The sequence below is a fragment of the Sceloporus occidentalis genome, unplaced genomic scaffold (genome assembly GCF_023333645.1).
Source record: "Sceloporus occidentalis isolate IW3139 unplaced genomic scaffold, rSceOcc1.0.p SCAF_5, whole genome shotgun sequence".
NCBI classification, from domain to species: domain Eukaryota; kingdom Metazoa; phylum Chordata; class Lepidosauria; order Squamata; family Phrynosomatidae; genus Sceloporus; species Sceloporus occidentalis.
In genome coordinates, this window is record NW_028316985.1 from 28,382,787 (window position 1) to 28,410,051 (window position 27,265).

The 27,265-nt window shown below is 40.4% G+C and overlaps 2 protein-coding genes across 4 annotated transcripts in view; one reads left to right on the top strand and one right to left on the bottom strand.

The window, feature by feature from the left end:
• APPL2 (adaptor protein, phosphotyrosine interacting with PH domain and leucine zipper 2) overlaps positions 1 to 2,276 on the bottom strand; it is a 44,421-nt gene extending 42,145 nt beyond the window's left edge. For both annotated transcript variants that reach the window (XM_089528026.1, XM_089528025.1), the window contains exon 1: positions 1,881 to 2,276. In XM_089528026.1, coding sequence (XP_089384152.1) covers positions 1,881 to 1,934 — 54 coding nt within the window. In that variant the 5' untranslated portion in view covers positions 1,935 to 2,276. The remainder of the gene's footprint in view (positions 1 to 1,880) is intronic.
• CUNH12orf75 (chromosome unknown C12orf75 homolog) overlaps positions 2,042 to 27,265 on the top strand; it is a 37,900-nt gene continuing 12,676 nt past the window's right edge. The window contains exon 1 of one of the 2 annotated variants that reach the window (XR_016281507.1): positions 2,042 to 2,161. Coding sequence is in view for 1 of the 2 variants with exons in the window: in XM_089528027.1 (XP_089384153.1) it covers positions 13,131 to 13,173 (43 nt within the window). In the remaining variant the exon portion in view is untranslated. Of the gene's footprint in view, positions 2,162 to 13,061; positions 13,174 to 27,265 lie in introns of those variants that run through there. The other variant, XM_089528027.1, reaches the window with a different exon arrangement.

Genomic DNA, 27,265 nt, shown 5'->3' on the forward strand with positions numbered 1-27,265 from the left:
TATTATTCGATAACCTTCATATTGTGGCTTCCTAATATCATCCCACAGGTTACCACAAGAATCATTTTGAAGTAAAACCTCCCACTGAATAAATCCTGAAGGATAATTTTTTCCATTCTGTGTTTTGGATAGCTTATAGAGGAAACATAAGATGGGGGGTCTAGAATACCATTTTTAATTATTATTCTTAGTTCTTAGTGATAAAGCAGCACTAAAACCACCTTCAAGAAGCTGGCATGGTGTATTCTGAACATTCAACTATGACTCCGGAGACCAGGTTTCGAATCCTGGCTCAGCCATGAAAACCCACTGCAAGTTACACTCTCTCAGCCTCAGAGGATTGGCAATGACAAACCTCTCTGAAGAAACTTGTCGTAGGTTCGCCGAACATCAGAAATGACTTGAAGGAACACAACAATAACAACAAAGCCATCCTCGCCTGTTTGCAAACACCAGCAAAACCAGGCTTACAGGTTTGCTGTGCTGCAGCCATAAACCGGATCCACACAGAAAGGTTAAATGCCACACAAAGTGACACTTGTTTGCAAGCTGAAACAATACCTAGTTCTGGATCACTGGCAAGTCTCTTTCCTAGAGGATCTCTCCATCCATCACCTTCTTTGCCCAATCCTACTGGCAAGCTTTTCCATTGACAAGTAGTTTGCAACAGGGTGACCAGACACATCCTCCTTTCCCAGGACCTGTCCTACCTTTCAGCCTCCCTGTCCAGGAGGAATTCCAAGATGACCTCTATTTTGAGCAGGGCTAAGAAGCATGTGTTTCTATAAGTGTTTTTAGCTTTTTAGCCCTCAATTTTTAGTTTTTAGCCCTCAGTTTTCCTTGAAGGTTCTCCATTTTGCAGTGCCTTCTCCTCCTTGAACTGAGGATCTCTGGTCATCTTGAGTTTACGAAAAATGCACAAAAAATAGTTAAGGAGAAACTAACAATATAATAATACTCTATTACAACCAATGTCCCAAACAATGATCAACAAGGACCATACTGTTATGTACTGTATATAACCACATTGCTACATATCTCCAAGTTACTTATCTCCAGGATATAATATTCACAAGAACGGTATAGGGTTTTTTGAACTTCAGTGTTCTGGGCTCATATCAATTGTCCTTAGCATGCTTTATTCCATCCATATAGTTAACTGGGATATAACTATATGTATATGTACTTTGTGAGCGCCAGTGTGGCGTAGTGGTTTGAGTGTTGGACCCTCCACTATGGAGGCCAGAATTGAAATCCCTCTTTGCCATGGAAACCCATTGGATGACCTTGGGCAAGGCACACTCTCTCAGCCTCAGAGGATGGCCATGGCAACCCACCCCCCAAGGTTTTGCAAAGAAAACCTCACAATAGGATTGCTTCCAATGTTATTTTGATTTGTCATCTGCTAAATTTTATTGTTGGAGTGTTAAGATGTATTAATATGTATTCGTGCCTTCTACAAATTATTTTCATAGAAGGCACGCCATAGGCAGGCTTATTTTATCTATTTTAATTGACTGTATGTACAGCAGTGCTGTGTAAATTTACAGTGGTTTATAAATAAAGCTCAATAATAATAATAATAATAGGGTGGTCATAACGACTTGGGGGCACACAACACCAACAACTGCACTTTGGTACTTATAGATCCTGTGATTTTGTAGTATGGCTGCAATGTGGTTACAGACACAACAAATATGGTCACTGAGTTGTGGTTCCATTCCTTTGGGACACTGTTGTAATAGAATGGTATTAGATGATGGTGTGTTTCTCCTCGTGTGTGTGTGTTTTCTGGTTTGCAAGGCCTGCGAAACCCCTATCCCCACGATCCAAAGGCCTTCCTCCTCCTCCTCCTCTTCCATCCTGAACCCAGGACTTACCTGGGGGCTGTCTTGCAAAGCCTCTTCCAGGCGAAGCTTGTCGACGACGGGCATTGCTCCGTAGCGATGCAATGCAAAGAGGAAAAAGAAAAAAAAATCCGATCCTGAATAATTTAATCCGGATTAATCCCGCAGCAAAAAGCCAGAGCCAAAGAGGGAGCCCAACCTCCCTAGTGACACGTTCTCCTCTCTTGATGAGGCCCAGAAAAAGAGAAAACACACAAGGAGAACACCAGATCTGACTCCGTTCCAGAGATGAAGGCAGCCTCCCAAGGGCCCAGGTGAGTAAACAGGTTGCTGCTGTTGCTGCTGCTCCTCCTCTTGCAGCCTGTTGCTGCGTCCCAAGCAAGGCCAGGTTACAGGCAGGCAGAGCATCCAGATCTCCCCTCCTCCTGGTTCCTGTTTCTGGGAGGAAATGGGACAAAAGGGAGGGAGGGCAGGAAGTGCAGCCTCTGCAGCCCTCCCAGCCTCTTCTGTTAACTCTTCCCTGCAAATCTCCTTTGCAAAGGGTTGAGCCTCTAAGTTCAACCAGTTGCTTTTGTGCAGGATCACAGAAGCATATAGAAACATTGTGCCAAATATTAGCTAACACCCCAGAGGACAGGATCAAAATGCAAAATGACCTGAATAAACTGGAAAGCTGGGCCAAAGCTAACAAAATGAAATTCAACACAGAGAAATGTAAGGTACTGCACTTAGGGCAGAAAAATGAAATGCACAGGTATAGGATGGGGGACACCTGGCTGAGCGAGACTACATGTGAAAGGGATCTAGGAGTCCAAGTAGATCACAAGTTGAACATGCGTCAACAGTGTGACATGGCAGCTAAAAAGGCTAATGCAATTTTAGGCTGCATCAATAGATGTATAGTGTCTAGATCAAGAGAAGTAATAGTGCCACTGTATTCTGCTTTGGTCAGGCCCCACATGGAATACTGTGTCCAGTTCTGGGCGCCACAATTCAAAAAGGATATGGAGAAACTGGAGTGTGTCCAAAGGAGGACAACTAAAATGTGAAGGGTCTTGAAACCATGCCCTTTGGGAGCTGGGGATGTTTAGCCTGGAGAAGAGAATGTTAAGAGAGTTTATTCATTATACACACACACACACACACACACACACACAAAACATGTAGGTGTTTTTTCCTTTAAGACATGGGATCCTGGCAAGGGAGCAGTGCCATCCCTCTGGGATGGAGTATCTAAAATCCTTGTGGCTGTTTTTCACTTTAGTTGTGAGCTTGATGTAGACAGGGTTATACTGTATTTGCGTTATGTCACTTAATACGATATCCTCGGTCAGTTATGTAATGCAAGGCATCATTTTGATTAGGTTAGTGTTCAAAACTCTGAAATGATCTGTTGATATGTATTCTTGTTTAAACTTTTTGAAATGTTTGTAGTGCAGTGAATTTTATGTGAGTTAATATATGGTGTATTATCATGGCAATGATGTTAATTGTATGAGTTTTCATTTTGTCAACTGCTTTGGGGATAACACACAATGGGAAATGCAATAACAAATACAGTAAATGGACTCTGACTTCAGCTAAACTGCTCTTACTCCCCCGTTTTCTATTCCGCTCCCAATCTAACCATACCTTGGGCCCTTACACACTACACAATGGTTTAATTTTAACTGCTGTGGCTGCATCTTGTAATATCCTTCAGTTCAGCTGAGAAACTCCTCTCCCTAAAATGCAAACAAAGCATTATTTAATCAAGCAAACAGGTGTCTCATTGTGTGTTGTTTAAACTTTCTTGTATGGATGCACTTTATGGCTGCAGCACAATAAATCTGTGAGCCTGATGTTGCTGTTGCTTTGAAACAGTGGTTTGGAAACAGGTAAAGGTAGCTTTAGTGCTGCTTTATTGTTAAGAAACAGTACTGTAATAACAAAAAGGGGGGTGTTAATAGCCCTCCCAAAAGATAGCCTGTTGTGGTTAAAGCATTATGATACTTTATTGACCATTTGGACTACAGTTCCAGTAGTTCACAATAGCTGAGTTCATTATAAGTATCAGAGCCTGGAAAATGTGAGAGAATTGAATTAAAACTTCCACAATTCTTTAGCCAGCAGGGGTGCAAATATCTAATACAAACAATGTATTTTAGCTTCCCAATTAACCATTTCTTAAAAAGCAAAAATCAGCATTTGAAAGTTTTAATCATGTGAAGCTAAAGCATTATTAGATTTTGGGGAGGTTTCTTGGGCTATGTGGCCATGTTCTAGAAGAGTTTAAACTCTTCTAGGACATGGCCACATAGCCCAAGAAACCCACAAAAAACTGGATGCCAGCCATGAAAGCCTTCAACTTCATAAAGCATTATTATTTAGGCCCTTAACAGAAATCAATGAGGCCTCATTCTGAGTGGCATACTCTCCAAATTTCACAAATGAAAATTGGGACACATGTAACCAAGCTAGAAGCGGGTGTAGCAGTTTGTTTGTTTTTGCCTGAAGTGACGGGGAAGGAAAAGATTTCTTTTTTGTCCCCTTCCTAAGTAAATTGAGTGCACTTTTAACTCAGTTTACAGCAGTTGAAGTAAACTAAGGACAAAGGAGGAGAAAAACATTGGAACAATTTAAAATCAGCTGAAAAAGTAGGATGATAGATGATTAACTGGCAAATTAAAGAATGTCATGCCCCTTGAGTTTCACTTTGCTCCGTTCCTGGCCGTTTCCTGCAAAATAGCGAAAACCATTATGTTCTGGCAAGCACAGTATGGCATTTCTTCTGCTGGGCAGATTATTTTTTTGAAGCAAATTCTCATTTAAGATTAAACAACACACACACAAAAAAATCAAGTCTGGTTTTATTTGCTTGTTTTCCTATTTTATTTCTTTATGGGACTGGTTGTTTTTCATTATTGTAGATTATGCTCAATGTGACATTTTACAAATAAACAAAAAGTAAATCAGAGCTAGAAACCAGACAATCAGGCAAATTTCTGGCAAATATATGTTTAATTTTATAAACTGGAAGAGCAAACAAAGCCATTCTCTGAGCAACATGTTTGCATGCATGTGTATACACATATATATACAGATGCACAAATATGTACATACAAATATACCTGCACCTGTGTGTGTGTGCGCGTGCGTGCATACACACACATGCACATATATGGTTAGAAGCATCTGCAATAATTTTGAAGGTTAATAATAATAATAATAATAATAATAATAATAATAATAATAATAAATCTTATTCTTTTCTTTCCTGTCTCTTCTCACAGTGAGGTACAACATGTTAAAATACAATTAAAAAAGAAAATGCGTAAAACCATTAAAATACAACACTATAAAACATTAAAATATACTCATATAGTACATTCTTTAAAATATACCAATTAAAGAGTCATCGTTTAAAATTGACTGGGGGAAGAGGCAGAACAAACAGGCAGGAAAAAGAGGCTGGAACCTGTATTTTTCAAAAGCTGTTCAAACCCCCGCTGTTCACACTGGCTGCTCTGAAGGCGGCCTGAATGCACATGGCCTACCCACACAGTGCAGCATCAAACCATATCATTGGATATTTTTTTTTTGTCACCTCCCCTCCATGCATGCACACCATTCCACAAACACACAGCCAGTGACTGTCTGCTGCCTAGATGCCATTCCATTGGATGCCCATCCCTTTGATCAGCCACACAGTTGTACCTGTGATCATCCACTGGGACAGGGCATTGGAGCAGAGGTGTGCCCAGTAAAACACTGGCAAAGCACAATCATATCCCCCCACACATCCCCCCTTCACACCCCTTCACCTCATGCCCCCTCTTGGTTTGTGTATATTGTACAGTACTTATATCTATTGGAGGTGTCACAGTTTCATTTTTTTTATTGCCGCCTGGCTCTGTCCTTTTATAATGTGCCCCTGCACTGGTGGGTTTATATGCAGCTTTATGTTTAAGGTTAGGATTGATTGCTCCTTTAGAACTGCTCTTGCATCGGAGCATTTATATGCACAGTGAAAGGTGTGTATTTTCCTGGCTAAATTGGAATATCCCAGGTTTTTTTGCTCAAGTTTTTAACCCTGGAGCATGGCTTTAATCCAGTTTCTGCCCACTTTGGAGGTGTGCGTCCTCTAAATGCCCCGCCTTCAAAGCAGTTTGAAACCACTTTATGTGGCCCATCTCTTTCATCCCTGGATATGCCTGTCAGAAGAGATGTGTTTTAAATGCTGTCAGTGTTTTCAGCTGTAATCATACAGGAGTATTTTCAGGCAAGTTTAAAAGCACTGAATGAAAAGTTCTAGATTTTGTTCCTGTTCTTTCTAGTTTTATACTGGGTTAAAATAAACTGACCTGAGGAGCTGATATATAAAGGCTCCGACCAAAGCTGACACAAAATATTCTGGGATAAACAAAATGTGTAAGGCTCTCCAATAAGAGTAACAAGGGTGTTACTTTAAAAACAGTGATTCAGAATTTAGTAAGATTCTTTTCGTATGAAACACTCTCACAGATCTGTCTGGAGAAGGGGAGAGAGGCAGTGGATGTATTTACTTGGTCCCATTGTGCCATCTGGAGCAACATGAAGCAACAGCACTGTGACTTGTGACCCTTCTTGTTGCGCACACCCTGGCAGCAGTGTGATAGAAACTGTCTGAGGGCTGGAGGCGAGCTTGAAAAGTTGCTTATCAAAAATGATCCCCTCTCTTGCTCATCACATTATTTAAAATAATAACCTGTTCTTATTATTCACTGCAACCATGAAAATAAGTTAACTTGTTGCATTATTTCTTGCACCACTTTTCCATTGCTTTCTGTTAAGAATATTACTGTCTGTTGAGACTGACAAGAGTATGCCACAGATTTGGAAAACTGCCTGACATAATGCTTCTTTAAATGCCCTCAGCAACTTTAAAAATAACTATAATCTTTTACTTGTTACACTGGTACAGTAACATTGCTCCTACTTGTTATATTGTTTTCAAATTTTACTTTGACATAACTTTATTCTCCCAAAAGTAACTAGCAGCAGGCAACAATGTTTAACTTGTTACTTCCAAACTCAGGATATTAAATGATTTATGAGGGGAGTATTACAAGAGTGTTCTTTTTGTGTGAAATGCTAGACGCTATGAATCCAGAAATAGATTACAGGTAGACATAATACTGACCAAAAAGCTGCTAAAGAGGGATTGTAGTGATATTGTGAATATGTAAGAACTATTATATCCTTTCTAAGAAGGAAATAGTTCTAATCATATCCTGTACCATCCCGTTGTTTGTTGTTAACTGCCCTCAAGTCAACCCTGACTCATGGCGACCCTATGGTTGAGAAATCTCCAAAAAAACCTATCCTCCACTGCTTTGCTCAGGTCCTGCAATTCAGAACTCCGAGATATGTTTTTACCAAGGAAGACCAGCTAGATGCTTTGGGGGCAAAGTTAGCACACTTCCTCTTATCTCTTTTTAGGCAAAACTGAGGTGGTGTAGTTCCATTAAGCAGGCCATTAAAAAAATCCCACTCTTGAACTTCTCACAAAGTTGTTATCTTCCAACTCTATGATTCTGTGATCTATGATTCAATCATTAGGCCCAAACGATTTTTTTAAAAAAAGGAATCAAAATAAGAAAAAAGCAAGAAGGTTTTTTAAAAAAAACAAAAGGAATATTCAGAATTTTACTATCCTATGCTAAGATTTCTGGGAGATATTTCCCATTTACAGTGTAAGAGTCACCTGGATATATGTAGTACACAGCACCCTCAAATGGTGTCAAAGGAGGATTACCAAGGAGATATTATATATTACATTTTGCCAGAGTGATCAGGGATACTGGCCAACATGCTCCATTTGTCAGATTAGTTCCACATATACAGGAATTTCCAAAGGGAAGCTATGTTCATATGTTGCAGCAAATACGACCAAGATTTCTGTAGCATCGTAAACATTTACAAAGTAATTTTATCCTGATCTTTCATGGACTCATAGATGAATAGTTACACAGAGATTGGTAGCAAGACATTCTTATCCCCTTTTCAAGCATGCACATGTGGCTGTAGAAAAGTGTTCACTTAAAAAAGGTTATTGCTGATAGATTTGATTTGTCAAAGGACTTTTCCAGATTAGTATTTGGGAATGCTTGGGAAGTATGTGTCTCAAGCAACTTGGCAAATGGTGATGCTGTGGCCCTTCAGTATTGTTGGACTGCAACGCCTGTAATCTCTCATCACTCTGTACTAGCCAACATGTGAATGGGAATTGCAGTCCAACATGTGAATGACCACAAGTTGCTCACTCTTGTTTTAAGGGGAGATAATCTGGAACAGCAAGCTCATATTGCACAGTATAGTTTAATCTTACATGGATATGGGACAGCTCATATGAATCAAGCCTTTCTGAATGTTTCACAGTGAAAACACTAGTCCTCTTGATGGCTAAATCATTCTCTGAAAAAAGCAAAGTTTCAATCTTCTTTCTCAGAGAAGGAGAATTTTTTTAAATAATAATATAAATAAGTTAATGCAGTGATAAATAATTTGGCCAATGGGCACCAACTCAATAAAGCATTTAAGCCTGTGCACATCCAGATTGATGGGGCTAAAATATTTTCCTGTGGTTAAAACAATGATGGAGTGCCTTCCTTAACAGCAAAAAGGCTGCTGATTCAGGGTTTTGGTAACATGCCAGCCTATTAACCTTGCTGTCCTGTTTTGTTAGAAGACGGAAAACATTTTATTGTTGTTTTTATGTTTTTCCATTTTCATAGAATTGAATTTTGCTGCCAGCAAGCTTCTTCCTAGAGGTTAAGGGAAGCCAAGTTGGCCTTGTGGAGTTGCCAGTGAGTTACATCTGTGGAATATAAATATACTGTATTTTATGATACATAGGTCTTCAAGGTTCCCTAAAACTTTTGTTTTCTCTTTTTTATTGGGGTTCTTTTGAACTGAAGAACTGTGTAATGTGTGTAAGAGAGGAAAAGCAGAGAGAATGCTATATTGGCTAGCAATTGTTAAACCCAAATCAAGAAAAAAGTCAGAGTTGCTTTCAGTCTCAGTTGTTGGGGGAGGCAGGTGACGCGTGAATCAACTAATGAAAAACCAGTTTAAGTACCCAAGAATTTGGCTGATACCACTCAGAGCAAGGGTGGGCAACTTGTGAAGACCCAGGTGCTGTTTCTGGGCCTTAGCTGAACCTTCATGGGCCCCAAGCCTTTTCCAGTCTTCCTATTGCATGCACACATAGGGAGATACACACACACACACACACACACACACACACATTAAGTACCTAAAAGGGGAAAGACCAGTTAGTCCAATTTCTTCAAAGTCCTTTTGGGGGCTGGAGGGAAGGAATTAAATTTAAAAGGCAAGATCATATACGGTATCACTTCCCTCAAATTTTGTATGATTTTCCGCAAAATCCAAGCGTGTATAAAGGTCAAGATTGCCAGGGATGTGATTTCACATTTGCTGAGTTTATTGATGAAAGTAGCTATCTAGGACAAGGCTGTTGCGCTTTGGGAGTTAGAACAAATAGGGCAGTGGCAAACAATGCAGGCTACTGCCTTTAGCAAGCAAATCTCAACTATAGCTCACATCACTTACTTCACAAATCTTCAGGTATCAGTTGGAAAAGAGCAAGTAACAAACAACTCATAAATGTCTAGCATCTCTGCAATACCTGATGGTCCATGGATAATTTGATGTGGGCACTAACTGAAAGATGTCAGTCCTAGTTTCAAACAACTGGTCATTTTTAGTTAATTACATTTTTCTAACAACCAAGGCACATCACTACACTAGTGACGTAGATCAATGGTGTACATTAATAAAGGTTGTAACTTAATGGGATGAAACCAGAACTTCTGTGGCAGAAACGTCCTTTTTCAGTTACTTCTCTAGCTATGAGGATGTGCCTCACTAAATGGAGAAAGGATGTGGTTCAGGTGCTGGCTTATGCTGTCCCTTGTGCTTCTACCTTGTGTTGCTCTGCTGTGGGTATTGATGTGATAATAAAGTGAATAGGACTAGAGTGTGTTTTGAAAGGCTAGTTTCTTGCATGCAGAAGTTTACGTCTAGGTCTAGCCTTCAGGAACTTGAGGCTTTGAGGGAAATCAAATGATAATACAACAGTGGTATGTTTCTTCAATGCATGTGGATGCTTTTTAAAGCAACTAAAAAGCATAATTTTAGTTGCTTACAGTTAGTTTTAAGGCGTGGCACAGGAATGAGTTGCTTCCCAAAAACTACAGCTATGAAGGTATTTAAAACTCGAGGGCATTGGAAAGATAACAGACTAACTACTTACTTTTTGAAGCGTAACTTTGCACTTTCTGATTCTGAGCCCTTCTGAAGTCAATTGCAGCTCCTAACGAGAGAAGACCCACTGATCCAGTTGTGACTGTTAATTCAACAAGCATCTAAATCTTATAATTTCAATGGATCTATTCTGTCTGGTTGACACCAGCTTTAGGCTTTAAAACCTACTTTAACCAACCTCTTCATTTCTTAAGTGGGAAATGCTAGAGCTCAAATTGCCTAGTAAATTATTCCTCTAAGAATCCTTTCCTGCCCTAATATCTGTGGCTGTGTTTATATAGTGCTGTATCACAGGCATTCTACCTGTGCTCAGTTGCACTTTTCCTTTTCACTTTTCATATGGCTTTTCCTATGAAAGCAAGTTCCTACAATAAGTTTTTGATTGTCTGTTTGAGACACTTGAGAAGTGTTCATGTTGTAACGCAGTATATCCTGGAAACATATTTAAGGGTAGCCATGTTGGGCCTGCAGCAAAATACAACAAAATCCAAAATCCACAAATGAACAATACCTTTATTGTCCAACTTGATGAAGAATCCAGTGACACTTCAAAAACCTGCAGAATGTATTTTTTTGCACTTTGGTTGGATAAAGTATCCAGTCATTTTATTTAAATCATTGACACTAATTAATACAAAATATGCCTTTATGTCAATATGTGTAATTGCTACCATTGCAAAACTGCTCTGCAGATTTCCACAGTTTGCTGATGGGCCAGAATAAATAATGTGACTGTGCTTTTTAAGCAGCCCAAGAGACTTTTAAACACTATGTGACTAAGCAAGAAGGAAAAGGCTAAAAAATGCTATGCAATTGATTTGTGTGTGTGTGTGTCGAAACAAGGTTTCAACATATGGCATGCTATTGAGTTTAAAAAGGGCATGTAGATCATGTATGAAAATCTATAATGGTAATAGCTTGCTCTTAGACACTATTGGTTATAGTAAAACAGATATTTCCTTTCATTACAATTTACATATTTTGGGTATTGTTTTGAATAGCCATGTAGCACAGATGTGCCACCATCCCTCACACAAATAAGTGTTCCTGAGTCTTTCAAATGGAATAAATCTTTACACATTTGTCTGCTTTGTTAAATTGTGGGTGTGGAATCACATGACCATGACTATATGCTCTGCAGTTCATTAACAGTAGGTCATAAGTTGTATGCTGGCATATGTAAGTGTTTATAGCAGGGGTAGGCAACCTGTGGCCCACGGGCCGGATGCAACCCGGCAAGGCTTTGAGACCGGCCCCAGCCCGGTCCTGCTGCCAATTGCCGCCGGAGCCTTTGGCCTCTCGTGTGAGAGTGTGGGGCCTTTGGCCTATCAGGAGGAGGCGGGCAAGGGGGGGCAAGCGGCGGGCAAGGGGGGCAATTGTCTATAGAAGCCTCAGAAACATGCATTTATATTAACATTTTTTAAAAAATCAGCAAATTTTTTTGCGTGTCCTCCATTTTTTAAAAAAAATGTCCTCCATTTGAAAATTTTGTCCTACATTTGTCCCGGTTTATTTATTTATTTATTTATTTAAAAAAAAATTATTTAATTACTTACTTTTTGGCTTCGGCCCCCCAGTTGTCTGAGGGACAGCAACCTGGCCCCCAGCTCAAAAAAGTTGCCTACCCCTGGTGTATAGTTTGATCCTCATCGGAAAACACAGCATTTCCTCAGGCTGCCACAACTGTTCCCATCTCAACAGGTCGTGACGAGGATGGCATCTTGGCAAGAACTGGGTTTCTTTCACATTACACAATAATACACTAAACACTACACACTTTAACTACCACAATTGTATCATATACAATCCTGAGGTTTGTAGTTTGGTGAGGTCCTAGAGTGCTCTGGCTAGCAATTCTAAATGCTCTCTCCTTACACTGCAGAAACCAGGATTCCATGGGATGTTACAATGGTACTTTAAGTTGAATATAGTAGTATGACTGGATCTGCACTGCAGAAATAATGCAATTTGACGCTGCTTTAACTGCCCTGGCTCAATGCTATGGAATTTGGGGATTTTTAGTTCTGTGAGATATTTAGCCTTCTCTGTTGGAGAGCTCTAGTACCACAACAAACTACAAATCCCAGTATTCTGTAGCATGGAGCCATGGCAGTTAATGAGGTATCAAATTGCAAACTGCTCTGGTGAACTTTAGGATTAATGAGCAGGGTTAGCAGTAAGTCAGTAGAAGGAAAAAAGGAGATTTTCAGACCACTTGCAGGGGCATCACTAAGGGAGGGGGGGGGGTTCAGGCCATGCCAGGGGACAGTCTAAGTGTGTGTGTGATGCCACTGATCCTCAAACTTATGCCTTTTGGCCGAAATGGGCTGCAGCATTAGACTGCGTCCCTTTAAAATGCTGAAGGGATGTGTGAGTGGGGGTGAGGTTCCGTGGGTGGAGAAAGGAGAAGCTACAGGAAAAGAGATTCCAGCTCAACATTAGGAGGAACCTCCTGACAGTGAGGGCTGTTTGACAGTGGAATATATTGCCTCAGAGTCTCCTTCCTTGGAGGTCTTTAAACAGAGGCTGGATGGCCATCTCCCAGGGATGCTTTGATTGTGAATTCCTGCATGGCAGAAGGGGGTTGGACTGGGTGGCCCTTGCGGTCTCTTCCAGTTCTATGATCCTATGAACATGGTGTGATATGAGAGGAAGTCAATGCTAGGAGAGGAGGAGGAGAGGAGTCTAACCCTAGTGCTGGCCACCTGCAGCGCTTCTTTATTCTGAGCATCCTTCATCCCTTTGAAATCCCGCTCACCTCCGCTCGGGCCAATGGGAAAGCATCCCGCGAGATGCAGGAGGCGCTGATAGGCTGGCGCTGTTGCCAAGGCGACGGGTGGGGAGAGGGGGGAGGAGGAGGAGAGGAGGAGGGGCCCTTCCCCCGGAGGCGGCCCTTGGCTCGCCTTCCTTCCCGCCCTTCCTTCGGTCCCCTGGGGACCAGGCAGAGAGACCCACCGCCAGCCCCGGCCGGAGGAGATGGGCTGTGGCAACTCCACCCCGGCCACCAGCACCACCACAGGTCAGGCTGCTCTTCTCTTGCCCTTCCTGGGCAGTTGGGGTTGCTTTTCTCCTTGGCACAAATTGCTTCTTGCCATGGCTAGAGGCTGAGAGAGTGTGACTCGCCCCAAACTAGGACTGCATCCACACTGGACAGATACCCCGGGTTGGCCCCGCTTTAACTCTTTTCTGGCTCAAGACTGCTATGGAATTCTGGGAGTTGGAGATTGTTGTGGGACTCAGAGCGGAGCATTGGGATTTCTTGGCAGTTTTTCAAAGATGTTTTTTTGGTTGTTATTTTGTGCCATGGCCATCCTCTGAGGCTGTGTGTGTGTGTATGTGTCTGTGTGTGCATATATATATTAGTGTGTGTGTGTGTGTGTGTGTGTGTGTATGGATTGTATATCTATCTATCTATCTATCTATCTATCTATAGGTAGATATGTTACTACATATATATGTGTGTGTGTATACACACACACACACACGCACACACACATATTAGTGGGGATTTGAACCCTGTGAGAGCCAGCGTGGTGTAGTGGTTTGAGCATTGGACTGGGATTCTGGAGACCAGGGTTCGAATCCCAGCTTGGCTACGAAGATCCACTGGGTGATCTTGGGCCAGTCACATTCTCTCAGCCTCAGAGGATGGCCATGACAAGCCCCCCCCCCCATGAAAATTGTCAAGAAAACCCTGTGATTCATTCTCTGAAGATGCCAGCCACAGATGCTGACAAAACGTCAGGAAGAAACTCTTCTCGAACATGGCCACAGAGCCCAAAATACCCACAAAAAACCCTGTGATAGATTCATTTTAGGGTCGCATGAGTGTGTGTGTCTTGCATGCTTTGCAAAGTGGGGCAAGCATACTTTTCAAGATGAAAGAAAGGCACTACTAGATTCATCACTTTGCATGGCGGCAGGAGGAGGGTCTCTCCCTCTAGGGACGATTTTGGTAAAGCATGCTTTGGAAGATGAGAAAAGAAAGGCACTTGACTTATTCCCAGAAAAACTCACTGTGCATCGGGGATCTTCCCTTTTCCAGACAATTTTGCTCAAGCATGCTTTGCAAGAGGAGGCAAGTATGCTTTGGAAGAAAAGCACTAGACCCATCCCTAGAAAAACTCAGCCTCTTCATTGGGGGTCTTCCCCTTTTGTAACTATTTTGTTCAAGCATGCATTGCAAGATAAGGAAAGAAGGGCACTAGACCATCCCTGTTAAAACTCACTTTGCATTCGGGGGTCTCTCCCTTTCGAGAGGATTTTGCTCAAACGTACCATATATACTTGACTATACATCAACCTCATGTATAAGTCGAGAACAGATTTTTGGGGCCAAAATTATGGATTTTGATATGATCTATATAATAATAATAATAATAATAATAATAATAATAATAATAATAATAATTTATTCCTATACCGCCCTTCTAGAAATCAGGGCGGTGTACAACAAGCAATCCATACAATCAAGCATATTAAAATACATTAAAAACATTACAATAAAAACAAGCAAACTCATGCCAGCTCAACCAGCTGACGAAGGAGGGGGGAGAGAGTATACTGGGGGGGTAGAGTCAAGGGTAGGCCCTCTCAAAAAGATATGTCTGCAACCCCTTCTTAAATTGGGCCAGGGAGGTGGCTGAGCAGAGCTCGGTGGGCAGCGAGTTCCAGAGGTTGCGGGCCAAGGTGGTAAAGGCCCTCCTGGTGGTAGTAACTAATCTGACCTCTGGAACTCTTAATAATTGCTGCCCAGTTGATCTGAGTGTGCGGGGCGGATAAGTCGAGGGTAAAACTTAGCAGCATGTAATCAAGAATGTAAAGGATGAAGCCAAGGAATATGATGCTAAAGAGCTTTAAAATTTTTGATAAGTATAACTGTGCTCACTCTAAAGGCTGGGTGGATAGGATAGTAGAGGGGGCTGATGCTTCCTTTAGGTGCTCTGAGAAGAGATTAAGGTCTCACCTTTCACCAGGGCATGGTTCCTTTTTTTGATAAGAGTTCAGCGATATATTGGAATTATGATATACGAGTAAGATTAGTATAAAAAAGCCTGACTAAGGATTCGATATGGTGTGAAATGGGAGGAGGTCAATGAAGGGTGCGGTGGTGACATCATGAGTTACCGCACCGGGTGACACCAACCCTAGTGATATCACTGCGATACAGTATGACTTTTAATAGGGATGGCATAGTCCAGTGCCTTTCTTGGCTGCCAAGTGTCTGGCTGGACTGCCTTGTACCTCTTTGAGTTGCAGGAGGCAGGAGTATGAAGAGAGCAATTGAAAATAGCTATGAGCTCCCTCTACAGCTGATCTTTTGGTATGAGATCTCTATATACTGGATGGAGTCTATGACATCCTCCCTGCACCACAAGAATCTTCCCCTTCTTCCCTCCACCCCCCAGTATAAAAGGCTCTTTCTTTTCATCCACTTAAAATGCAGATAGCTCAGGGTAGAACTGACAGACTTTGTATTCATGGGCTTGTTTGGCATCTTTGTTCTTGATGAATGATGCTTTCCTCAGTAGCTGCAATGATTCTGGTTGAAACCCATGGCAATTAAACCAAGAATGTGACCAGTAACCATCCCTCTTAAGCAACATTTTGCTGAAGGCCTCTTGGCATAATTTTCAAAACTTGTGATCTGAGAATTCAGCTTCAGTTGCACTTATAATCCATGCACATAAATGTATTTCAAGTTAACATAATCAATTCAGAAACCATCCTATTTAGTTTTGTAAGAATTGCTTAAGTGGAATGTATTCCCAAATAGGCTTGTATGATGTTTCAGTACTGACACTGCAGCCCAATACATGCTTACCTTATAACAAGTCTTATTGAAATCAATGTGATTTTCTCCTCAGGAGACACATGTAGGATTTCCTTGTTTGGATAGTTTTAGATGTGCATTCACTGGTCTAAAACCCACAGCTTTTTGTATGTGTGGTATTCTTCATTTTACATGAGTATAAACCCTAAAAACATATTTCAGGTAATTACTAGTGATGTTTTAGGGTAAGATGATAGAAAAAGTAATGTTTAAAAGCAAGGTGTTCTGACAGTAGTGTTCTGTTTTACATTCCTCAACCATTTGAGGTGTATCCAAGAAAATTAAAGTTTGGAATGAATTGAAGTTACTGGTCTCATCACCCAAAGCAATTGCTCATGTCCTATGTGTTGCTGTTGTTAACAGTATTGGATGGTGAGATTATATATGCCTACTCAGAAATAAATTTACCAGGACTTGCCCTCAGATAAATGTGTATTATCATAGTGATTAGAGTACAGTCCTATGCATTTTCACTTCAGAGTAAGTCACACTGTGCACTTTCTCCCAGCTGTGTTTGTACAGAATTGCAGGTTTGTTAATCATAACTAGAGCAGATCTACTGAATAAGCATGTGGTTAGTACTTGTAAGGAAGACTACCAGGGAATACCAGGTGCTGTAGACTATATACAGAGCAAGGTAATGGTAAACCTCTTTTGAATAAATCTTACCAAGAAAATCCTAGGATAGGGTCGCCATAAGTGGAAGCAAACTTAAAGGCACATTAAACAATAACGCATGGATCTGAGGAAGTAGGCCAAGTCTACAAAAGCTTATGCTACAACTTCTTTTGCTAAATTTGTCTCAGAGGTTCTACAAAATCCCTTTGCATGCTGATAAAACAACAGTGGTTGCACACACTGGGACTGACATCCATTGTAGCCAATGAGTGTATTTTCATGAGCAGAGCTACACAGTCATAGCATTATAGGAATGACTATTTAGGTGATTATTTAGAATTATGCCTTTTACTTGAGTAATGTCCCTTTAATGGGCTAATGAACAGAGATTATCAGAGTTTCATAGCTTGCTGCCCCCCCCCCCCCCACCAATACCTTCAGTGGAAATAATATTAGCTTCCATGGCAGATATTTTTAAGGTACTTGAGCCAGATGCCTAAAATCATCCAGCCTTCACAGAATTAGTTAAATTAGCTTCTTTCACCTAAACACTAGAACTATTCTGTGTTCATTTTGTAGCACAGAGTTCTATGGTGAACATAAAATAAAATTAACTAGACCTGTGGGAATAATTCTGCATTTTGTCTTTTTAGTATTCATCCTATTCCAGGAAGATGGGTTGCTTTTGGTAAACTTGAAAAGTTACTTTTTTGGACTTTAGTTCCCAGAATCCTCAGGCAGCTTTAGTTGGCATTGGCAATGCTGGCAGAGGAACTAGAGCTATAATCCCAAAAGTAACTTTTCCATGCTCTGAGTACTGGTAATGATTTGTGTTTTGTGGTTGCCCTCTTCTTCTTTCATCTGTTTGAGAAGAGGCTTGGCAACATGCTTTTTGAAGGATCAGAATGGCAACTCTGTTAATCTCTAATTAATTTCTCTAGTTAATGTTTTTAAGTCAGGAGGCATTTGAATGGTATTTAATTTAAGATAAATTCTTACTGATACAAAACTAAAAAAGTCCAGAAAAGAGTAGTTCCACTTAATAAGGTATCCTATTGCCTTCCTTTTCACTAGGATCAGCTAAGATATAAATTGAACAAATAAAATAAATGAGACACCTCTTTCCCATCCTGGCAGTAAAAATACATAGTAACAATTTATATAACTAATCATTGCTTCCCTTTCATGATTTGCTTTGTTTTTATTGTCAGTCATGGGTTGGCTTTGTCTTTCATACATTTCAGTCTAGAAGTGATATACCTTTGCTTTGCTTAATATTGCATACTATTTGCATGCAAAAGTAAGGTTGCCAAGTGCTGGAGGACAGAAGGAGAAGGAAATTTGGAGGACCAATTTCACACTCAGACCAAATGGTTCCCTAATCCAAGCCTGGATAGCTGTGTGGTTGCAGCTGATTTTGACAAGAATCATATCCAGATATTAGATCACACAAATCAGAGTTCCACCAGACACAGCAAGGTATTCCAAATCTGGGTTTACTTCAGACTGTAAGGGACCAGAGGGGGACATTACCATAATCTTGTAAAGAATCTTAGTGCGTTGATTCAACAGCCACACTGTTGCCATAATAAAGAGGTTTAGAGCAGCCTCGCCCTAATCTGGTACACTTTAGGTATGCAGGACTGCTTAGTTCCCCCCAGTCCAACAGATATGGAAGATACCAAGTTGGAAAAAGGTACCATCACCCACCTGGCTGCCTTAATGCCTCACATATGTAATTGTCCTTTGGAGGAAGGACAAGGGCCATTGTAACTTGGACTCTGACCCCCATTAGAACAAGGATTAAATTAGGTGGAAATAGTCTTTGCAAACATAAACTTGCCATTTGTTGATACTAGAGAAGTGCTTTTTTTTATTTACAAGCACTTAAAATCCTGCCCAGCTGCTACATGAGCTTTAGTTCCAGGAACTCTCTTTATCTTTGAAAAAATGCTCATGAAGCTTGCAAACTTGTATTTTGCAAACATGTTATATAATTTGCAGTAACAGCAAACAATTAAGAGCAAGACTAAACATTTTCACCTGGGTCATATGCAGAGAATGGTCATTTTTGTTATACTGAATTGTACATTGTCGAGTAACTTAAATCACAGTTGGCTTCACATAAGAGACACAGTAATACATTACAATAATGTAAGCATAATGACAAAAAATGAAAACAGATTGAAATAATAAAAAGTAAAAAGGGTTAACCAACTGGTGGTTTGGGAAGTTACAACTGACCTCCCCCAGTAACATTTATCCAACTCCTGGCAGTGTTCAAGAATTTTAGCTGAAATGCAGTTAAAAATGTGATCACAATTTCAGTACTGAACAAAAGCTGTTCAAGTTGTATAAAAGGGACTTCCCCACACTTAACTACTGTACTTTTGCTTAGACTGAGTATCATGCCCCATCTTTGTTTTCATGTTTATACTCCATACCTGTGAACTGGCTCTTATTACAAGATGACATTTTTTCTAAGTGGCAATTGGTTCCGTTTTGCTTTTGTGCATCTCCTTGAGCCACTGCAGGGCAAAGAAAAAAGGGGAACAAGCAAGTAAATAATATTTTTTTAGGAAAAGCCTGGCAGAGAGAGAGAGAGAGGAGTCATATTGTTTGTGTGGCAAAATGCACAGTCTGGAATAATATTGACTCCAAGAGGAACAGAAGTGTGCCATTCCTGATGCCTTTGAGGATCTGTCTATGTAGCAAGGTGGACGTGGAAGCTATGATTCCTATTCTCTACTTCTTCTCATTTTATTTAGTGATTTGCCATTAATCAATTGCCTGCTTTGAGCCTCTTCTTCTGGTACATCTCTCTCTCTCTCTCTCTCTCTCTCTCTCTCTCTCTCTCTCTCTCTCTCTCTCTCTCTGTGTGTGTGTGAGCTACCTGTGTGTAACAAAAGTTTAAAGATTTTCCTTAAAGTCAAGGAAGCAGCTGGTGAAATGACTTACTGTTCAACCTTTATTGTCCCAGAAATTGCCTTTGTGGGTGTTGTCCCTGCTTGCTGATGTTATCTGTTGTATTATATAAGGAGTTTTGTCATAACAGAAATTTAAAGTGCATTTTATTTTGGCCTGATAACTACAAAATAAACCTAGATGGAAGTTAGCCATTCCTGCTTTGACAGTTTTTTAAAATGTATTTACAAAAAGAAAAGTGTCCATTAAAGGAGAAGGAGTAAACACACCACAAGAAAATAATTTTGACTGTTCAAAATGGGGTACTGTTGGAGTCTCTGTAATACAAAAGCCTAATAGATGAGGCAAGTGACAAGTTTAATTGGACTTTACCCTGGCTGTCACTTGCAGTTTTTCAACTGTTGTCCATACAAGTAAACATTCTGCCCACATGCAGAGCACCATGTGCCCCTGTATAAATGGATTAGAGCCAGCAGGGTGCAAGACCCTTCTGCTTGCCCACCCCATGCCTACCATTTGTGTATTCTTCCTGAGAGTGGGAGGTAAGGCCTGGAAGATTGCTGAGCTCCTGTTTCCTAGGAACTGGACAGAGCAAGTGTATTTATTTAGAAGACTTGCACTCTGATTTCTAACTGAATGTTCTTCAGGGAGGCTTTCAGCAGATTTTCTCAACACACACACCAAACCCATGCAACCAGAAACCATTAGACTTCTGGCTGAGGGATGGGATAGAGTATGTCTCCATTCAATGCTGTAGTTCCACAGTAAATGCCAATTAGAACTTTTTGGCAGAGAGAAGAGAAGCAAGATCCTAGTGCCACTCTTCTTCAGCTGATTGATGAGACCAGACATGTCTCCTTCTTGCTGGCAGATGGTACAGCCTCCCAATATTTCTTGGCCCCCTCTCGGATGGCAGAATGTGCTTCTCACTCACGCCCTGCATCATTTTTCTTCTTCTAGTTTCTGTTTTTTCCTATAGGGTTTGATGGGAAATTGGAGATGTTTGTGTTCTCCTTTGCTCTATAACTGAGACAGGGAACCTCTGGTCCCCCCAATTCAGCCCATAGGATTACTCACCTAGTCTGCAGGCTTCTTCAGCTGTTTCCTCCTGGGTATTTTCAGATATAGGAGGGCATTTAAAGATATGGAAACTTGTATTCCTTTATAGAACTAAGCTATGCTTTGGAGTCTGGGAAGCTGTTGTATGGAACTGAACTGTGCTTTGCTGGATGGAAAGCTTTTTCAAAACTGAGCAGTATTTTGCAATGTAGGAAGCTGTTCCATGAAACTGGTCTGTGCTTTTCTGACTCGAAAACTGTTCTGATGGGACTTCCGCTTGCATAGCTGGAATGTACCTTTCAAGCTAGGAAGCTGTTGCACATAAGGCTGACTAATGAGTCAACATGCATGGAACAGAGCACTGCTATGAGTGGTATGAAAATGACAAAAAATGGTAAGAATTACACCTGCTCCTGCCCTCTTTGCTTTCATCCCACATAGTCTGTCTTTGGCCACATCTACTTTTTTTCTTGGCCCATATCCTTAACCCCACACATTAGTGGAACTGTTGAACCAGACCCTTTCCAAATTGGAATTCGGTCCCTGGGCTGAATTTTTTTTCCATCTGTGCTTTGTCACTTTCTAGTATTATAAATGAAAAACAAAATGTTTGAATCTAGTATTGTAGCAGTGGATTGAACACATTTTGGCCTATACATAATCTTTTTAAAGCAAATCTTCCATTGGGGAAAGCAATAAACTTTTTGCCATTCCTTAGCTTCTTCTAGAATGCAACCAAGCCACTAGATATTAAGAAGTGATAATTCTTATTACTATAGGAGGAAATGTTTTACTTGCTAATTTTTGCTGCTATTAATAACAGACAATTAGGTCAGTTGTTCTTGTCTTGTCTGAGTGCGAGGGCTGGGGGGGGGGGGGGGAAGCTGGCAACCCTTGGCAGAGGTCATCCTGAATTTTGCTTAGGAAAGAGCATTTGCAGTTCAAATAATTTGCTTTGTAAGTGTAATAATAGCTCCTATAGGTATCCTAAGTTGCATTGCAATGTGTTATTGATCTTCATGGATCAAGGGATAAAAGCTATTACCTTGGCCCTTCCTTCCCCACTAATGGGTTGAAAAATATCCTGAGGTTGAGCCTTGATTTTACACTAGAGAATAAAATAAAATAAATTGAACCTTGAAGAACCATTCTAACTGGAAGATGAATTGTGTGTTTACTTCTCTACCCTGAACTAGAGGTTAGATGCGGCGATAATAACCAGGGTGCATTTTGTTCCAAGGGAACGTCATAATATGCTGAGTAAATTATGCAAGTAAAGTTACATGTACATGTGTATATTTTCTGGAAAGTATAGTCTGTTTACAAAATTCTGATTGTAAAAAAAAATGTAGAACGTACTCTACTACCTAAAATGGGATCTAGGTAATGTATGGGGAAGGTACTTCATGTCAAAGCCAGGGTAGCGTGGTGGTTTAAGTGTTGAAGTAGGCAGGGAGACTAGGATTCAAATTCCTGCTTGATTTGGAACTTGGAAACCATTGGTTGGCCTTGGGCAGTTCACACCCTCTGAGTCTCAGAGGAGGGCAATGATAAGCCTCCTTTGAACAAATGTGGTCGAGGAGACTACATGAATGGTTTGCCTTAGGGTCACCATAAGTCGGAAGTCCCATCAAGGCATATGACAACAACAACAACACTGAATACAATAATGCTTTTTTATGACTAGAACATTTATGCGGGTGGAAAGTAGGAGCAAGGTGAGGATTGGGCATATAATAGAAGCCTTTATAATGTTGTTACTGTTGTGTGCCTTCAAGTCATTCCTGACTAATGATGACCCTAAAGCAAACTGAAGTTTTCTTGGTAGAAATAGTTCAGCAGGGGTTTGCTCTTGCTTTCCTCTGAGGCTGAAAGAGTGTGATTTGCTTAAGGTCATTCAATAGGTTTCTGCGGCCAAGCAGGAATTTGAACTCTATTTCCCAGTGTCCTAGTCCAACATTCAAACAACTATATCATTCTGGCTCTATAATGAGCATGACTTATTTTCAAGATGAGCTATGTCAGGATAAAGCCTTAGTATTTGATTTTAAGCACATGCTCTAGTCTTGGAAAATCCCAACACAAGCTAAGAAAATTCATACCACTGTTGAATGATGGCAGCCTGATTCCACACATCTTAGAATTGGGGAAAAGGGGATTTGAAACATAATATGAGCTACTGGGTCCTCACTTTTTCTTACAGTCTTGCCAGTGTATCTCAACAGGTTCAAGTCTATTGCTTTTTTGAGCCCTTTCACTTGCCACAACTCACAGTTGACCAATCTACTGGGTGAGAAATGATGAAGATCTAATGCTGTTTCAAGACCAGCTTTTCCCAAACTGGCATCTTCTAGATATTAAGAAACCCAAGTTCCATCATTCACAGTACTGGCTGTATTTGCTAGAGTGATGCATGTTGTAGTCTGACATTTGTAGAAGGTGCTAAGTTGGGGAAGATGGTTGCGAATAGTTTAAGTGGATGCTTTAAAGGGATTTTAAGTATAAAGCCTACCTTAAAATGCAAATATGATTTAAACAAAAATATGTTTTGACATGTGCCTATAGTCACTAACTTGTCAACTTCTTGTTGAGTCTGCTGTTGGTGAGAAACCTGGGTTTATTACCATGTAATATGTGGGACAAGGTTTCCAGCTTGCTGTTTCCAATATTATTACTTAATTTTAAATTAATTAATGTGCCTCTTCAACAAGGAAATTACTTTCACACTGATGGTTTTTCCCCCCAGATAATAATATCTCTATTTAATAAACTGATATTATAAAAGATCCTTTTGCTGCTACCTTTGTGTGAGCAAGGAAACAAATGAAGAAGACTTCAGACAGACATAATTCTTGGTTTTGCTCCTATATGGAAATTTTACTAGTATTATTACTTATTGATTTACTTCCTGTCTTTTACCCATAACTGGAACTCAAGTTGGCTTACAAAAATTAAACTGAATACAGATAAAAGCATGTTAAAGTTATTGTGAAAATGCAATCTACAGCATTAGAGCCATGTAAAATAAATCCATTAAAAAGACAAAAGGTTTTTAAAAACCAGTAGAACAGTGCACTATGGAAAGTCCTTAAAGTCTGTTCTTAAAAGCCAGGTGAATAGAATTTTTTTTCAGCTATTAATAGAAAGACAGAAAGGATAGAACTATCTTAGGTTTCCTAAATATGTTAATCTCTTTTGGAATGAGACTGTGTCTATAGGCCAGATTTCATGGTTGTTGTTGTTGTTGTTATTATTATTATTATTATTATTATTCAGTCCTGGACTTCTGTCACTTGCCTTACTCCCCCTTCTAAACCCTTCCTTGGGTTCACTATACGGACCTTAATGGAATTCCAAAATAAAAAGATGTAGAATCATAGAATCATAGAATCATAGAGTTGGAAGAGACCGCAAGGGCCATCCAGTCCAACCCCCTGCCGTGCAGGAAATCCAGAATACATCCAGAAATGTATGTATGTGTTATTGTGCACAAACAACATTCTTGTGTGTGCATGGCTGAGATAGTCTCTTAAATAACAACATAGGCAGAATTTAACAATCAACAGGGAACAGTTTATTTAATAAATGGCTTCTTCATAACAACAAGCAGGACTACTGGCTCTCAAAGTTACAATTTTATCAGTTTATTAGTTATCCCTGAACTCCAACCTACTGCCTTCTTCTTCCAACCACATCTCCCAGCAAAGCCAAACTCTTTCTAACAGTTAAACAAGAAGGGAAGAAAATCAATTCATTTGAGATGTGCTGCTGGAGAAGAGTACTGAGAATACCATGGACAGCCAAAGAGACAAATAAATGGGTCCTAGAGCAGATCAAGCCAGAAATCTCACTGGAAGCCAGGATGACATAACTTAGGCTGTTGTACTTCAGACTCATCATGAGAAGGCACGACTCAGTGTAAAAAACAATAATGCTAGGAAAGATGAAGGGAAGTAGAAAGAGAGGAGGACTGCATGGCTAGATGGATGGATTCTATTAAGGAGGTCACAGGTATGAATATACAGGAACTAAGCAGAGTAGTGGAGGACAGGGGGTCTTGGAGATATCTCATCCACGGGATCGCCATGGGTCAAGATCGACTTGAGGGCAGTTAACAATAACAGACAAATAAGGAGTAATATTTCTGCATGATTGCCAAATATTTTGGGGGAGGTTGGTGATTTGTTTTTAAAATGAAATAAATTACATTGACAGTAGTTTATTAGGACTATGTTATTTTACAACAAATATGTTATTCACAGAAAAATGTAAAGAAAAATTAATGAGTAACAAATTAATTTTTTTAACAGTAAAATTTTGAACTTTCTTATGGCTTCCAGTAGCATCGTTGTTCTGGCTATCAGTGGGGGAATTACTGGTTTAAAAAACTTTGCATATTTCCTGGTAATCTACTGGATGTAGTGGCTCAGGTGGTTAAGACGCTGACTCTGTTGATTGCAAGATCAGCAGGTTGGCAGTTCGAGGCCCAGGTGCCGCATGATGGGGTGAGCTCCCTCATTAGTCCCAGCTTCTGACAACCTAGCACTTCGAAAGCATGTAAATGCAAGTAGATAAACAGGTACCACTCTAGTGGGAAGGTAAACAGCATTCTGTGCAGTCATGCTGGCCACATGATCAGAGAGTAGTCTCTGACAACGCTGGCTCTTTGCCTTAGCAACGGAGATGAGCACCACCCCCTATGGCCGGAGACAATTTGACAACCTTGTCAGTGGGGAATACCTTTACCTTTTTACTGGACTCAGAAGTTCCTACTGATATGATTCACTAGGAGGTGGGTTGGGGAGTGCTTATAAACTTTTTTGCTCTCTTTAGGTCTTGCTAAAAAAAAAAAGTAACCAACCAAAGAATAGAAGTTCTGAATAATTAATTGTTCATTGAGTTAATTGCATCCAGTGAAATTAGGAATCCTAAAAGGTGACTCATATACTCCAGGCTTAAGAGGTAAACTGGACATGAAACACGGAAAATCTTTCACTGTTCTCCTCTAGAATTAATAATTGAGTAAAGCTGACAAAGCATTATCTAAACCACCTGGAACACTTCTCTGTATGGGCTCCTTTTATAACAAGGGAGCTTGCAGTCCAAAAAGTAACATTTGCAACCAAAAAGTAACATTTCCAAAATTTGGGTAGCTGGGCAGCCTAAAGATCTAAGACTCTGAGGCTACATCTGCACTGCAGAAATAATCCAGTTTGAGGACCACTCTAACTCTCATGGCTTACTGCTATGGAATTCTGGGAACTGTAGTTTATTATGTCAGTGGGTTCAAATCCCCACTCAGTCATGGATGTCCACTGAGTAACCTTGGGCAAGTCACATTCTTACAGCTTCAGGTAAAGGCAAAGCCCCTCTGAACAAATCTTGCCACCCCCCCCCCCATGTTAAGTTCATCTTGAAGGCACAAAACAAGAAGAAATGTACATTTACAAAGGCACCAAGACCATAAAAAACTCTGTTCCCTGCAACCATTCCATGCAGAATGTATGCCTGAGGGCGGGGAACATAATTCCAGCTGCTAGCCCTGCAGCTGACTTCAGCTGGAAAAAAAGAATATCTGTACAACACACTCCATGTTCCTACGCTGCGGAGTTCTCTGTTGCATATTAGGCTTTGCACATGTAAGCATTGTTCTGCCTCCATGTGAATATGTGAAGCTAGGTCAGGACCAGCAAGTACTGTACAATCTTTTCTTGCTAATTACATTTTTATTTAGACTCAAGACTTAGAGCAAGGACATGATATACCTTCTTAAACCAACACAAAATTCTCTGGGTTTTGAAAGTATTGGTTGGTTCATCATAGTGATGAACCACCTTACAGACTGAAGGACAGGATACACATTTAGAACTGAGTTTTCATTCCTCAGCAGTGGTCCCCTGTGGTTTCTCGCTGCAGCAATGTGGATATGACCTGATTTGTCATCTTCACATACTTTTTGCAATTTTTCCATTCCTTACTGGCATGTTTTAAATGTGGCCCAGTTGAACTTGCCAGGTTCATTTCAACTCAAAGTGGGAACAATTTCATCAGCATTGTTAAGAGAAATCTGCTTGCACATTTGCTAAATTCCAGAAGTGCAGAGTTGCCATTGCATCAGAGGGGGATCACATAGGAATGCTTTTTATTCCTTTTGAATCACAATTAAGAATACACAAGTACCTTGCCCATTACAAAGCCCATTCGTTTCACTGCAGTTCATATAGGACCTGTTTTATTAAAGCTGAGATTATTTGCCTTTCTAGCCCTGTATTGCCCACTCTGACTGGCAGATGTTTTCCAGAGTTTCTCAGGCAAACCCATCACTTGTAACTGGATTCTTTGAAAAAAAATCATACACAGAAAGCAGAAATCTCCTCTGCATGGTTATCCTATGGTCTGGAAACTGGGGAAAGGGGATCTGTAACTGGATTACAAATCATGTGACTCCTCGCTTGATAGTGTCAACTAAGAGTGGCAGGAGTTACAGCTGAATATTAAATAAAGGTCCACAGGTTGCTCATCCCTGCTGTAAAGAAAGGAAAATTGACCTAGGTAATTAGATATTGTAACACAACGTCTTTTTAATAAGGGTTCCAGCCATTCAGGCATATTCTTTTCTGGAATATCACTTTTTGTTCTTCCTCTGTTTTCCATCCCACCCAGTCCACAAAATTGG